We start from the raw sequence: 16,594 nt of genomic DNA, 5'->3' as shown, positions 1-16,594 counted from the left end.
GTTTCTGAAATGTTCCCTAATGGGAAACTGGTCTTTCACTTGTTTAAATAGGTTGTTTTAATAAAGAGAGGCTTTTTAATACTAATTACTGATGAAGCATTCCCACTGTTGCTGCATGTTGCGAGGTTGGTAGAGGTCGTGGGTGAGCATTCACTCCTTTTAACACCTTTTTTAATCAAGTTTCACATACACACACTCACACACTTACAAAAAATTGCCTCATGCTGAGACAGTGTCCGCTATTTCTCTTTTCAAAGCAACAAACAGTTATTTTTTTGTCTTTTCTTTCGGTATGCTGATGAATCTCTCTGATGTGTTGCTGACGTGTTTATTCTTTCCAATTTTCCTGTGTGGCACAGATAAGAAAGACAGCAACATGAGCCTCATCCCACTGCCGCCTCCTCCTGTGCTTCCAGTCCAAAGATGTGTAAGCTCTCCTCAGGGTAGCGGAGGCCTCCCTTTTGGACCTGGGGCCGCTGGGGGACAGCTTGCTGGTAGAAAGAGAAAGGTGCTCTCAGTGGCCTGTCATTGCTCTGGCTTAGTGCTGTCAGATCAGGGAAGCAGTGGACACAAACACAGGTCTCGGTGGGGCTGGAGTCCTCCAGTGGCTCACGGTAGGTGGGAAGGCTTGAATTTGGTACACAATCTGAAGAAAGACAGGAGAGGGCAGTGTGCACACATATATGAAACACATGCAAAGATCTTTTAACTGCAATTTAGAGACACTTATTAAGATACTTTTAATACCACGTAATAATTTGTTTTGTCAGTTGATGAACATAAAAGAGAAGAGATCCGCCTGGAGGAAAACTGCTGTACATGATTTTACCACTATCCTAACAAATGCCATAATCCAGCTAAACCACTAATTTATTACACAGATTGGGGCTTTGAATTGTATTGTATTTATTTAAGTGTTCATGGTCAAATTTGACTATTTACCATGAAACAATATCTCAGACTAGTGGTTAACAGGAGTAACTCTCCATTATCATTTGGCTCAAAAATATGGTCCAGAGCCTTTCTGACAGAAAGTCGCCTAATTAGTCGCTTACTCATTGTGTTCACACAGTAAAATGAAAGCAAGGTACAAGTAAAACTTTATATATGGGGTCTGTGAGAAGATATGATACATTGTTTAGTCTGGAAGGTATATTTCATGTGGAGGGATGGACATATAAGCAGAAGAAAGAGATACAGAGATACAAATTAATACCACACAAACCTTTGGAGCGTCGCTCTGGCTGGAATCCTTGCTGACCAACCTCTTGGCCTGGCTGGACCAGAAGCTCCTGCGTGTGATTAGCTGCTTTAGGTACTTGTTTGGACTTTTTGGCCTTGCCTCCCCTTATCAAAACTGCCAGGGCTAGAGACAAGCTAGACAGCAGCAACACCATGCATAGACCCAGGAGGGAGTAGAGGACGATGGTGGGGTCTTCCAGCGCCGTCGATACCACAAACCCTTTGGAATTTTCTGGGATTTTATTCGGGATGTGTGAGGTAATTTTAACCAGGAGTTTATTAGTGGTCGTGGGAATTGATGGAGCCCTCGTGACCAATGGCTTAGTCATCCGTTCATGTGGTGTAAGACCTTCAAGACAGCAAGTGCACCCAAGCATTTTATATTAGAACAACTTATATCTCTATCAAAAGCAACATCCAGGTTTCTTGTCCATCTACCACAAGACATACCCACATTTCTAACAGTATTTTTAATATTTACCAAGAATGTTACTAATCCCCAGGACACAAGGGAGTCCCAAACTACCCAAATTTACACCAAAGCATGACCAAAAAAAGCATTCTTCATGTCCATAAACCAAATACCATTCAGCTCTAGCCATATGTATGTAAGTTTGTTAGCTTTCTGCTACCCTACCTTGTAGTTTGACAAGACCTCCCTCTTTACCATTTAAACCTTTAGACATTTAAACGAACCAACAAAGCAGAACCTTTTTGTCTCAGAAGAAAACTTAGTTAACCATATAATTAAGTAATCAGGCCAGCTGGGTCAGTACTCACTTTGACAGAGCTGGAAGCATTCTGCAGGATGTCTGCCACACACCTGAGAACACCTCACACATTTCTTCAGCAGCCCATCGTAGTAGTTGCCAGGCTGTGACTTACAATGTTCTGACTCTAAAACAGGAGGACACAAAAGTAGGAAAAATGAACAGAAGAGAAGGACACTTTTCTGTATGGAATTACATTATGTTGATAAGCTAGAGGATGATTTTTGTGTTCCCAAAGCAAATCAGACAAATGACAAGGAAATAAATCCTCCAAAAAGGTTGCTCCTCTCTCATTTCACTTGACCTTGGTTCCCAACGTCATTAGTGTACCCAGTGTTTCTGTTTAATTTATCAGTCATGTTACACACAATGGAAAGCAGGTTTCATTTTGGTTGTTCTTGTTTCAGTTTTATATTTTGTGGAAGGCAGTCCCCTTAGTCCTGTTGTGATTCTTTTGGAGAGTTTTGTGATGTTGGGGCAGATAGTCTTCTTCATTGTGATACTGTTAACAGATATTCATCATTTAGCTGCATTCAGCGGTTAGTCACCATAAGCTGAGGTAGGAAGGATAAACTGTTGTTAAGTAAGTGACATTCTGCATAAGTTGGTGCACTCATGACTTAAAAAGGGTCAGACCATCAAGATAGAAAGTTTTAACCTAAATAAACGCTGAAACTCAGCTATCAACAGAGACTTAATCTGAGCTGACTAACAAAACTACTCGATTAATGGCTTAATGGTTCTGTATGTAGAAAGTAGAAAATCCCTCTCTATAACAACACCTGTGCAACACAACAAGGCTTATGTACGCATGCATGTTCGTGGCGCGAAACTATTTCAGGTGAGGCCCCGCCCCCGCCCTCTTTGATGCGCGTTCACACACCTATGATGGACCACCTTTGGGTAAGTGGCAGAAAAAAACATAACGGGGAGGTTATGCTGTGCTTTTTCTCTGGAGCTTGTTCGCTTTGCTGCTTAGTTGAGTGTGTGTGTGTGTGTGTGTGTGTGTGTGTGTTCGTTCGTAGTAGCGGGCGACAAGTCATTGCGGTGGTGTTTTGTTGTGAAATGTGGTGTGGTTTAATGGCAGCAGGTAGCCGTCTCATTAGCTGGAGAGCTAATATCTGCTGCGTGTTTATAACTGGATAGCACCGTTTTGTGCTTTGTCCTTACACCGGTTGTTTGTTGACAGTAGCGGGAGAGTTGCACGGCACTCGGGAGCGCGCAAATACGTCACATCCTTTGAATTTTCGCGCCAATAAAAAGAACTCTACAGGCTAGTATCATATACTGTATATAAAATGGACGTAACATCCGTGACGTCACCCATTGGTTTGTGGACTGCTGCTTGGAAGCGAATAGTATCGGATCTGAGCAGCGCCATCTTGAAAATTTCCGGTGCATGCCGGGTAAAAAAAAAACACGGATTCTACTCATATGGGCATCAGGAGGAGCAAGCCTTCCTGAACCTGTGAACCAATCAACCTGTCAATCACGACGTAGCCATTCCCTAATGCATACCCTGCTTTATCGTCACATATAAAATCAGGGAGGCCAAAATTTCACAAATGAACATCATACTGCATTGAAGAATGCTTTAAACTAGCGATTGAGACCATAAACACATTTTGAAAACGTTTACTGGGGTTAGAAATCAAGTGAGAAGTTGATGAATTCTCCATTGACTTGTATAGAGACAGAAGTCCTTTTGACACCAAAACGGTCGCCCCCTGGTGGCCTTTTGATAGAATGTAGTTTTAAGTTACTTCCGCGTTGGCATCATTTCAGAGGACCAGAACTCCCCGCCTGGCTAGTATACACCCCGCCTGGCTAGTATACACTCTCATTTTTTAAAATTACATTAATACCCATTCCATCATTACACAACATTTATATTAGTGTTATTTGGCTCTGTCATTATTGGCATCAATGAAAAGCAGACAGGAAACTTACCAGACCTGCAGCAGCTCACATGTCCTACTACCCCAAACCTTATTTAGGGGGTTTGTTAGTTTTTTCCTTAACTAAATAAGCTCATTTTAATTGAAGAAATGCATTCAATTTTATAATGTATTTAATTGTTTTAGCTGTTTAGTAAAATTTGTAATCGGCAAATCTCCACAGCAGCTGTTGGCTTTTATTCTGTGTGATTGAGATATCAATTTTATATTAATATAGCCTAATGTAATATATAACGTTAAAACTGAAAGCTTGTGTGCACATAGAGTATATAAGTTTTTTGGGGGGTGTTGTTTTCAAGGTGTTAAGGTGTTAAACCTTTCTTTTGAAGGGGTGTGATAGTCTAAAAAAGTTTGGGAACCCCAAAAGATGGAGGTCTACATGAAAGTCACTGCACATTATCTTTCTGAAGACTGGCGACTACTTTCTTTCAAGATGAAAATGAAAGCCTTCCCATCGTCACAATGTCATAACCATGAAAGAACTGATGACAAAGTTAAGGCAAGGAATTGGCGAGAGCTTGGAGCCTCCAGACCACCATATCCAAGCTGCTGTCCTAGGCCCATGTTTTAAGAGCTTGCCATTCCTTAATGTAGAGAACCAGGATGAAGCACACTTGACTGTGTTGGATCTGACTGAGAGTTCATGTCCAGCAAAAGCTGCTCAAAAAGAGGATTGTGACAGCAGTACAGACAAAATGAGTCTACAACAAAGAAGAAAAGCAGCAGGAGATATCCTAGCTGATGGCTACTGATGAAGAGCAGCAGACAGAAGAGAGAACGATGAAATGAAGATATATACTTAGAGGACTTAACAAAGGTTGATCCAGGGCTACTGATATGATGTGAAAAAATGACGAATTCTATCATAAGCTTGCCAAAGCAGCTAAGTGTATGAAATCAATCCCTTCCACATCCACGCAATCAGAGGGCATCATCTGGAAGGCTGGCGTCATTGTGAGTAAGACAGAGATCACTTCTACCCGACAACTCATCTTCCTTTTTCTATAATACGGGGGGAAAAACAGTGATGGTGAGTCAGGTAGTATCTTAGCCTAATATAATATGCACACCTTTATTCAGTTTGTCGCTAATTTTGTCACAGTTTTTGTTGGTGTTCATAAGTTGTGATGTTACATTGTCTTGAAATAATTTAATAATGTTCAGTCTACTTGCTGGTTGTTCAAACACATTCAGAATCATTACTACTTTTGCGGTTGGCATTGTCATTAACAGGAAGCTCACTTCATGCTAGTCATAATCATGCAATGACTAGTTGACTTGACTCCTGGTCGGGTAGTGAAATCTTTGGTTCGGGGCAGCTCTGATTTTACAGCTCATTTTTAAGGCCCTACATGCTCTGGCACCAAAATATCTGACTGGTGTGCTTGTCTGCTATGAACCAGTGAGAGCCCTCAGGTCCGCTGGAACAAACAGGCCGTCTGGTTATTTCCAGACTCTCCAAGAAAATTGGTAAAACTGCTTTTAGCTTTTATGCTCCCAGCTACTAGAACATCTTACCTGATCATGTTAGCTATGCTCTTTTAAACTAAACTGGAAAGTTTCTTTTTAGCTGAAGTGTTATGTGTGTTTTACGTGTTTTTATTTATGCCTGATATTTTATCTTGTTACATTATCAACATACTTTTTGTGGCTGTAACTTCCATGGTTGCACATGAAGCACATGTGGTGTCCACCTAGAATGAAATATGTTATATAAATGAAGTTTTGCTTGGCTGTACTCACCACAGTATCTGTTGCATCTTGGGATAATCTGTGGTTTCATGCATACGGCACGACAGGACATACAACTTTTGACCAAGGGATCCCGGTATTCACCCTCAGGGCAGCCCATCAGCCCTGATAACCCTCACACTGACACACACACACACACACACACACACACACACACACACACACACACACACACACACACACACACACACACACACACACACACACACACACACACACACACACACACACACACACACACACACACACACACACAGAGATACACAGATACATAAAAATAAGTTGGGTAGAGGAAACACCTGTAGAAGGTGAGCAGCTTTGAAGATGTGAATGATACAATGCACATGTAGCCCACATACAATATCTAAAACCAGACCCTTGAAAACATCCATATAATCATCTTTTCAGTTTAATTAAAGTTTATTCATATAGCGCCAAATCACAACAAAAGTTATCTTAAGGCACTTCTCACATAGAGCAGGTGTAGATTATATTCTTTCATTTATCCCTAGGTACACTGACTATATTAGTAGTACATACTGTAGCTGTTGATACGACAACCTGCTCTTTTATAGAAAACAGTTGGAAATATACTATTTACCAAAGTTCACAGCTGCAACTTGCATCTTTTAGTCAAAATGTGGCTTAAATACACTAAACTATACTTTACTTCACCATGGAATACTACTACTGTATATTCTACTGTCATTGTGTCTCTCTCCTACCAGTGTCTTAACTTTATCTTTGCACTAATACTGGATGCACAATTTCTATTTTATTTTATTTTTTATATTTTATTGTATTTGTTATTTTCCTCTACATTTGATATGTTAGTCTAATTCTATATACAGCATGTATTCAGATTAGCTCAGCTACTGTAACACCTGAATTTCCCGTCAGGGATCAATGAAGTCTTATCTTTCTGCACTATACAGTACACCATACTATCTTGTCCTAAAGTATACTATACTATGTATTCTATACTACACTATACTGTACGGCACTATGATGCACATTACTATAGTATGCTATACTATACTATACTGTACATTATACTACATTACATTGTATCATACCATATTGTGCTATACTACAATATACAATTTACTACACTATACGGTATTGTACCATACTGTACTACACTGCACTATACATACAATTCTAAATTGTGCTGTACTGTACAATAAAATCTAACATTATAGTATACTATACTACAGTATACGCTACTACACCTTGATGCACATTACTATGTTATACTATACTTTGCTGTATCATACTGTACTACAATGGTATACTGTACTATACTTCACTACAGTTCACTACACTGTACTACACTACTGCTTCAGATGTGTAATATGTGGTATTCATATGAAAGTTTGAGCTGCACTAATGTGTGGAAGTTGCAGAGAGATCATCATGAAGTCTGCACTTGCAACAGTTAACCACCGTTTTATATGGTGTACACTGGATGTGTTTGGGAGAGGCTGTTAAACTGTAAAAATGTTTCTCTGCTATCACCTCATAAGCAAATTCTTTCTTTTCTATTATTTCTTTTGGCATTTTCCCTTTTTTTTGAGAAAGAAAAATCTGCAAAAAAGAAGTTTCAAAATTTCAATGGATTTGTAGATAAAAGGCAGTGAGCGACACTTCCCTCTAGCTGCACTACATAAACTTCCATCTTCTAAGAAGTCTTGTCTTTGCTCTCAAACACAGTCCTCTTCACTCCAGCGAACACTGAGTCAGCGGAGTGTGAAAGACGCATACATCTCAACCTCCTCCGCCCTCCGCTGCTTTCACACACACATTAACAGACAATGGTAAGCCTGAGAGTATATTTGTCACACCCTGATAATCAGCACTGAGTGTCTTCCTCACACCCCCCCTTTCAGACTTCAAGGACAGTAAGTAATTTGTAATGATCATAAACACAAAGTCTCAAATATCTAAAACAAATATGTTTATTTCCCTACAAACAGACATCATTACTTGTATGCTTGTTTTACCATTTATGTTTTTATCCATTTAGAGAGACTTTGTAAGCTTCTTATGTTGGCTCTCACCTTCATTGTCTGTTATTGTGTTTGTTTGTGTAACTGTAGACAGAAGGAAACAGCGTTCAAAGCAAAGTGAAGATGAATCTGGTAATCACAGAACCACCACAAACCCATAGCTCTTGTTTTCATCACTTTCACACATTAGAAACTGCGACAACAAAGGCTGAAGTCGAGTGTTCGAGTCCCACCTGGACCACAACTACTAAAAATGCAACACTCGTCCTGCTGATGTTACTGCTGTTATCATGAATATAAAATGTTGAGAGGGATTTCTTACCTGGCCGGATGAAAAAGCTGTGAGAGAGTCCTTGGTGTGAAGATGAGTGCGAGACCGGCTTGTATTTCAACATGGATGCTCATTTGGGTATGAACTCACTACCTGATTTGGGACTTCCCCCTTGTGTGTGTGAGGAGGACCCCTTTCTTTACCCCTCCACCCTAACACACACACTAAGATTAGAACTACAGTGCCTATAAGAAAGAAATAAGCCCCCTCTGACGCTTCTGTGTGTTTTTGATTGTTGTTAAGATTGAATAAAAGTAGATGTATCTAGAATGTTTTGACACTGATATTTTAATTACGACTTCAATAACTACAAAACTGAAAAATCTATAAAGCTCAAGCTGCTGCAAATTCTGGACCGGACTGAGGTCCAGAATTTTTTTGTCACTTGTCACTTCAGGACATTAACATTGTTGTGAAACCATTCGTGTGTAACTTTGGTTTTATGGTTGGTGTAGTTAGCTTGTGGGAAATGCATCTTTTCCCCAAGTCCCAGTTTAGTGTCAGACTGAAGCAGTGTCTACAGTATTTTTTTTTGTTTTGTTTTATTCATGTTACCCATGTTTGTTTTTGTCACAAACTTTTTTTGCCAGCCTCAGACTTTGTGGTTGTGGTGCATTTCTGCTGATGTGACAAGTTTGTCTTGTGCCAAATAAAATGTTATGTACAGGGGACAAAAAGCTCAGTTTCTGTCTAATCATAACACAGAACCGTCTTTCACTTTGTCTCTCACCTGCTTCCTGGCGAAAAATACAGCAGAAAGTCCACTAAAAACACTCCTTACTTCTACCCTAATTCCCTTCTTATGAGGGATATTTAATGCTTAGAAATGTTCAATACAATGTTCTTGTATCCCATGATTTGTACTATTCAGAAACCGTGTTTCACCTTTGTTTAAAATGTACAGACGGGTGACAAATTAGGACAAACCAACATACAGTATCTTAGTAAAATGTTGGGTCACCATGTGCCAGAACAGCTTCAGTGTTTCTTGGCATTGATTCTACAAGTCTCTGAACTCTTCTGGAAGGATGAACACCATTCTTCCAAACATGTCAGTCGAAAATCTCCCATAGTTGTTCAATTGTGTTGAGATCTGATGTCTGCGAAGGCAATAGCATATGATTCACATCCTTTTCAGTGACCCCTCATGCCCTATGGATGGAGGCATCATCATCCTTGAAGAGACAACTCCCATCAGGATAGAAATGTTTCATCATAGGTTAAAGGTGATCACTCACAACGACTGTGTATTGATTTTGCAGTGACCCTTCCCTCTAAGGGCACAATTGGAGCAAAACCATGCCAGTAAAATGCCCCCCTCAACATAAAAGAGCCACCACTGTAGGGGTCAAGCATTCAGACCTGTACTGTTCTCTTGGTGAACACCACACATGCCCTCACACACTTGTCACGAATATGGTGACAGATGACTCATCTGATCATACCCCTTTTTCCACATTTCTGTAAACCAGTGCCTGTGGTTTTTGTACCACACTCAAATGTGTATCCGTCTTTGTAATGAGGGGTTTAAGCACTGCAATTCTATCATAATATCCCTCTCTGTGTAACCGTTAACCAACTGTTTGTTGACAGTCTGATGACGTCCTGCATTGACATTCTCAACCACCTGAGCATTAGTTGCTCTTCTGTTTTTCCTCACATATCACACTAATGCACGAACATCATGGTCATCAGATGAGTGTTGTTGACCACAATTTCGGAAACGATTTACTGACGTCTTCTCCACAGTTCTAAATTCAAATGTCACTTTAGTCACTGTTCCTGTTGAAACACCAGCCAGTTGAACAGTCTTTGTGACTGAAGCTCCTGCCATCCGAGTCCCAACAATCAAACCTCTTTCAAAGTCACTACAAAATCAGAATCAACTGGGCCTGCTTAGCGTTTTTGCCACAGAGAATGTTGCAAAATTGGTTGCCAACTGCTTAATTGTACCATGCAGTGCAGCTGTGTGGAAGCATCTGCATTGGGTATGTTTCTCCTCTCATTTATTCAGGTTTTTCCTTCATCACCAGTCTGTAGTTTTTGTCCAGAAATAGACCCTTTCACAGTACAACTTTGACATGTCATTGCAAGCAATCAACAATCAATGCATAGCATTAGACTGCAGTCCATTTACTGTACTTGTTTCAGTCCTGAGCCCAGGTATTGTGTGTGCAGACTGAGCCATCATTAATGTAATTGTGCCTCCTGTGACAAGTGTATTTTGACCACAAATAACTGTCATCCCTTGATTACACATAAGTCATCTCCACTCAAATTATCATTCAAAAGCTAAAATCTCTCGGCTGGTATTGTACTTGCTGGCGTAGTGGGACACTTGAAAGTACACAGCCATTGTTAATGTGGTGTTCCTACTAACACATTGCACAATTGAATTACTATAATAATAAATATAATGTAACGGTTTTGACAAGAGGCTGCATCTAAAATGACCCTAATGTTCTGGTTTGTAGTGGTTGATGCCTCATCTTGTTTCAGTGTCTGGTGTCAAGTATTTTACTTATCTAACCTCAAACTTTGTGAATGTAAAACTATTCAATAATGGCATATTCTGAAATGTTATTCAATATTTGAGTCACTCTTTTAAAAGTCAAACTGATAGAGCCCTAACATACCCAGATAGTGTCAATCTATCTCGCCATCAGTGACTAGTGTTGAACGGTATTAATGCATTTCTTTGTGGGGGGGGCTATTGTACAATGACGTACTCTTTTTTTTTTTTTTTTTTTTTTTTTTTTTTACAATTACAATTCATATTCAATTCACAGTTCTGTATATATCTTGGTCTCCGTTGATTCCACTAACAGTATTACTAACGGTATTTATGCATTTCCGAGTGTCTTGCAGATGTGTGGTATTTTATTTAGCAGGTGTGACTAAACCCACTTTCTCAACATCATGTTGAAACTTTCGGGCAGCCCCACAACCTGTGCTTTACTCTCCACTGAGCACAAGATGTGATTTCAGTATTTCATCTCGGTTCAGTTCTCATATCTGTCCGTGTACCTCTCAGCTTTAGACGAGTAGTAACACTCAATCCCAGTATGAACACTTGAAATGATTAAAAATGTGCACCAGAAACAACCACAGATTAGTTTTTGTTCTGTAACAGGTATGAGAAAGTCTTGTGGTCTAAGCCAATGATGCCATTCTGCTCAATGAACATATACTGTAAGGATTAATAATGTATTTGTCTAATAAATAAAGGGAGTTATTAGAGGATATCAGAAAAGAGGGACAATAATGATGGATCACAAGAAAATCTAGTGGAGGATCAATGATGAAAGGCGCCTTTAGGTTTCAAAGGTTTCACACACACTGAGATCAGTCTGAGATTTAAACTGAGGCATTGCCGTGCAGCTGTTGGAACCGGAAGTAACGTGCAAAAAGGTGTTACTTTTGTTCTGCTTTGTGACAACTAAAACAAATATCTGGAAGAAGGAGGATGGGAGTCTGCTGCCCACTGAGAACAACAGGTGCAGTCATGCTGGTAAACATCTGTGGGATAGAGAGATAAATGGCTTCAGAATTGCGATTAATGATAGCCAAGGATCTAAAATCCATTGATTTCGAGGTGTAAAAGCTTTTTCTAATAGATGAAAGCAAAGTATTAAACAATCTAAAAAGCCTCTAATAATGAATGATTTTCAGCTAATAATTTGCCAGTGCAGCTGAGCAAGCATGCAGTGAATGTGGGACTTCCACTCTTGAGTATGCAAATCCTCTCAATGCAACTTACTGTGAGTAAAAGACTGATAATAAAAGCAAGAAGTTTAAGGTGAGGATGCACGATTAGAATGATGACTTGGCTCCAGGTTGAGTCATTGTGAAACCAAAAGTTTTGGCATGAAATGTTATCTGATCTGACCTGAGCTCATGTATCTGAAATAAAACGTAAATCTTAAAGTGACTGTTGGAGAGACAAATACAAAAAGACAAGAAATACAAAGTAACTATTTTTAATATAGCAAATATATAGTTAAATAAAATGTTATAGTACAACACACGATATGTTCAAAGACAATGAAACCTTTAAAAGAATATAAAACATTACAGAGATCTAAATATGTCAAACTGTGAGTAGATTAAATGTCATCTTGTAAACCTCCAATAGTATAACAAAGGCCTTCTGTGAGTTGTGGAACAGAGAATCAGTTATCCTTCCTGAAAAAGGCAAAACCAAACCAAAAAACACAATTAGTTGATAAGAGAGTTTCACCTGTGTGTGAGGAAAATGAGAAGATGAAGAAAATAAGTATTTTTCAAAAAAGAAATGGACTGTAGATACACATAGTAGAGTTTAAAACGGGTGTAGGACTAGAAAAGTTACTTCATTCTACACCCTTTTCGAACATTGAAAGATTATTTTTGTTTAGCTACATTTATTATTTACAGTTTTTATTTTGATATTTTAACATTTTCGAAATATATACAGTAAATCAAATGATGTGAAAAAATATATGAGTGCAAGATCACGTTTAGGCCTGTGGAAAAGCAGAAATGTGACATGACAACTTTTTAGAGTATTTGCATTACTGTTTACCTCATTGAACACTCCAGATAGAGGAACTAAATCGATAAAGCTGAAAGAATCAATCAGAAAAATGTACAAAGAGGAAGGAATGTTAAAATCTGCACTGATTACTCATATCATAACACATCTGAGGATGCAAACATGCAGAAAAAGGCATTCAACGATGCATTTATGTAAATTGTTTTAAAAAAATATGAAATACACAAAACAGTAAAGATAAAGAATTCAAGATGCAAGTGAAGCCAGAGCTCAAAAACAAAATGTCAAAGTTGTCTTTGTCAGTCACACACTACAAGACTGAAAAACAGCTTCTTCCCCTGAGCTGTTAAACTAATGCACATAACCTAATCCCCTCATCCCACTCACACACACACTCTCACTAGAGTGTGCATGACCTACTGTTCCAACAAGCATTGCTACTGTTTGCACCTTTTATATTGCATATTGCACTTTATTGCTCTTATAGATTGTCAATGTTTTATTTATGTCTCAAATTGTTTTTAATTGTCTTAAATGTTCTTATGGCTCAGGGAGTGCTATCTAAATGTTGTTATATTGTAAAACTAATATATAAGCAAAAGATATTAAAGGCAAGTGATTGGTGTTAACCCATGAAATGGTAAATAAGATGTTGTGTTGTCCTGATCCTACCTTTAAGCAAACAACAACCTTCAGAAACCTTAACAACAAGAATAGACTCACAGCAGATGGGTAGTCAAATTAACAAAAGTGAAAAAGGAAGCCAGTTCACAGGAGAAAAATTAAAACAGAACAACACCAAAAATGGCCAAATGATGACCAATTTGGGAATTTAGCTACCTATGCAAAGTGTTACATGAATCAAGATGTTGATTCACTGAAATATTTGCATATTCTACAGCAGGAAGGAGAAATATTCATACCTTTTAGATGAAATGGTAAATGGGTAGAGACAATTATTTTGGTTGGTTTTATAGTTTTTTGTGTGGAAATGGAGACAAATGGAAGCATTTAACACTTGTAAAATGCAACATTTGCTTGAGTCTCAAAGTGCAAGCCAGAAAACATTTAGAATTTTTTTTTCTGGTATCATTTTATAATTTGAGCATAGCCAGAGTACTGCTGCAACATACAACAGAATCAGATTTAGACCAGTAGATGGAGACAGCCTGCAGTATTTGAAAAGACCTGCTCCATGCATCAACAACACTTTGCAGCTTAATCTCCATGTACTTGTCGTACATTGACAGAGGATTACATGCACCATTTCACCTCTGAATACTCCCTTTATACTACAGGAACTCTGCATTTGCCGCTCTTAATCCTACAATGGATGATTCAGGAAGGCAGAGCAGTCAAACACACACACACACACACACACACACACACACACACACACACACACACACACACACACACACACACACACACACACACACACACACACACACACACACACAAAAATCTATTTTCTAACTTGGGTGAGAAGACCCAAGTGTGAAAAATGAGGGTGTTGGTGCTGAAAGAAGTCCCATCTAAAGGATTTGGAAGGGATGAAATGTGTCTCACTATGAGACAGAGTATTGACATTAGTATGAGCATGTACTATGATCAAAGGCTGAGAACCCACCTGCTGCGCAATGCTCCCCTGAAATAACTGCTAGACCACTGAACATGGAACTCCCACAAGGGTGTCTGTGTTAGATCAAACAGACTGTATTGCACTTATACATTTGTTTCAGACTAAAAGCAACTCCCTCAGACACCCTAAGAATATTTTCAGTTTGCAAGTTTGCAACTACAGTATTGAAAAGCGAAAAAACCCACTCACACCCAGAGTTTCGTGCTGAAAGTGTTAATATGTGCAAGTGGAGGTTTGGAATAGACATCTAATGCACTGGGCACGGCTTTGGTGCTCTCATCTGGTTCTACTGAAATGATCCTACTGCTGTCCCAAGAACCAGTTTGTGAGGAGGCATCTATTTGTTCCTTTTCGGGCATTAATGCGTCATTCATCCTGGAGTGTAAAGATTCTGTTCCTATAACTCAATTTTAAAGGAAAAAAAAATTCAGTTCCTTTCGACACCTCTAATGCAGAGTTGATAAGTGTGTGTGGGAGTTGACTTTTTCTGCCTTTGGAATTGGTGTAAATGTCCCCTTCGACTTTTGTACTTCCAAATCAGCAGATTATAATAAAACCTTTCAGCGGTATCTCCAAATAACCTTGCTATTCCATATCTACCTGTAGTGTTCAATGTGTTCTTGCAACAATGACATCAAATCAAACTGTTATTATTGCCCCAAGTAGATAAAATTACTCTCTCTGATTAAAAACAGAAAAAATCAATACTTAATTAAAGGAACGGTAATCTTTTTTTTTTTTGTATTGGCAGTGGATCACTTGACTACCTGAGTGTCAAAGTGGTCACATGTTTTCCAACCCACAATGTCTTAATTCACTCTCACTGCTTTCATCAGCCTTGTCAGCAGAAACAAAAAACCCTCCAAAACAACATCTACACTATCTGCCCATCATGAAACAGCAAGAAGATACAGTTGGCGACTGTAGCTGGTGAACATAATGGAGCATTTGGTTACCCCAAAATTAGTGGAGACCAAGTGAAGACTCATGTAGTGGCCAGAAACATGACTGTAAATTGATGTTTATGTTCCACTGTATATGCAGGATGGGTGGTGTATTAGACTAAAAGGTAATAATAAACCAGTGTTGTTTTTACAAATCATTATGCTGCCCCCAAGTGGCCAAAAATGTTATTGCACGTTCAATGAAGATAATTAACAGCCATTCCATGAAAGATTGACACCTACCCTGATAAAATTAACTCTGTAAAATTGTAAGATTAATACTGCATGACAAATACCTAGTGTCTAGTCACAAAACCCAAGCTCTAAAGTAACACCAGCCTTGGCTGGAATTTTGGCTGAAAGAGGACATACTCTTAGGTGTGGGAAGGCCTTTCAGGACACAATTTGAAAAGAATGTGAAAGCCATGCTTAAAACAAGATTTCCAGCTGGCTTGGAAGGGTCTCCCATAAAACTTTAATCTAGCCTGGGGAAATTCAGGTTCAGAACATCTTTCAAGCTTATCCATCCTGTCCATTAGAAGTAACCCACGCTATGCAGTTCATCCGAGCTCTTCGGTATGAATTTTTTCTTACATTGATTCTCATTTGGCCTACTTATCTTAAATGTGGTCTAGTTTGAGTCCATATCATGCAATAGAACTTTTCAAAAGGTTTTTCAGGGGTAGTTTGGACCGGTCGTTGTTCTATCTTGTTACTGAAAAGGTCATACATATCGAGGTTGGATCATACACTTTGCTTTGGCACAGCATTGACCCGTTATAATAAAAGTATTGTACTGAGGGGAAAGGGCTGCGCTCACTGACATTTTTAACATTGACATTCAAACTTATCTCTCCTAAAACTCATTTTGAGTTGGCTAGAGGTGCATATGAAAATTCACTCTATACTTTGTGCATTTAATCCTCATCTTCCTCTCACTTGCCACCACCATAAAAAGACACCCTCCAAGCACAGCATTCATTATAGAATACATTAACGGCTTTCACAGTGGAACTGAATCCTCAGCGGCACGGATTGGCACGGCATGCAGCATTGTGAGTCATTTGGAGGCGACTCAGGTGGGAGAGAAAATGAGAGGTGATGTGAGGGAATGTTGTTGCAAGAAGGATCACTCATGTGCGGAGGGAATCGAACCGCCTTATCTTCTTCTGCATGTCAGAGGATGTCTAAATAAATTAGTGTCAGCTACAATTTGAAACAGAAATTACACAACTGTCTCCTGCAATTAGAGCCTAGAAGGTATTGATTTGGTGATTTGTAGATCAAAACATATCTAGGGATCAAATTTAAACAAGTCAGAAAAGCTACAACCATGCAAGTTGCTCTGTGAGAGTTTCCTTAAGGACTGTGGTGCACAGAGAATGTTAATGTCAGCATGCTTACATACTCAT

At 39.0% G+C, this 16,594-nt stretch overlaps 1 protein-coding gene across 1 annotated transcript; it reads right to left on the bottom strand.

Moving 5' to 3' along the window:
- Positions 1 to 321: 321 nt before the first annotated feature.
- On the bottom strand, positions 322 to 5,829 carry LOC134003827 (tumor necrosis factor receptor superfamily member 13B). The gene is made up of 4 exons (XM_062443180.1): positions 5,714 to 5,829; positions 2,023 to 2,139; positions 1,226 to 1,474; positions 322 to 646 (listed from the first exon to the last, which is right to left on the bottom strand). Exons 1-4 carry the CDS (start codon positions 5,820 to 5,822, stop codon positions 384 to 386), a joined length of 738 nt encoding a protein of 245 aa, XP_062299164.1. The 5' UTR covers positions 5,823 to 5,829; the 3' UTR covers positions 322 to 383.
- Positions 5,830 to 16,594: the final 10,765 nt, after the last annotated feature.

This window comes from Scomber scombrus, chromosome 21, assembly GCF_963691925.1.
Source record: "Scomber scombrus chromosome 21, fScoSco1.1, whole genome shotgun sequence".
NCBI classification, from domain to species: Eukaryota; Metazoa; Chordata; class Actinopteri; order Scombriformes; family Scombridae; genus Scomber; species Scomber scombrus.
This window is presented reverse-complemented; position numbering and strand designations above follow the sequence as displayed.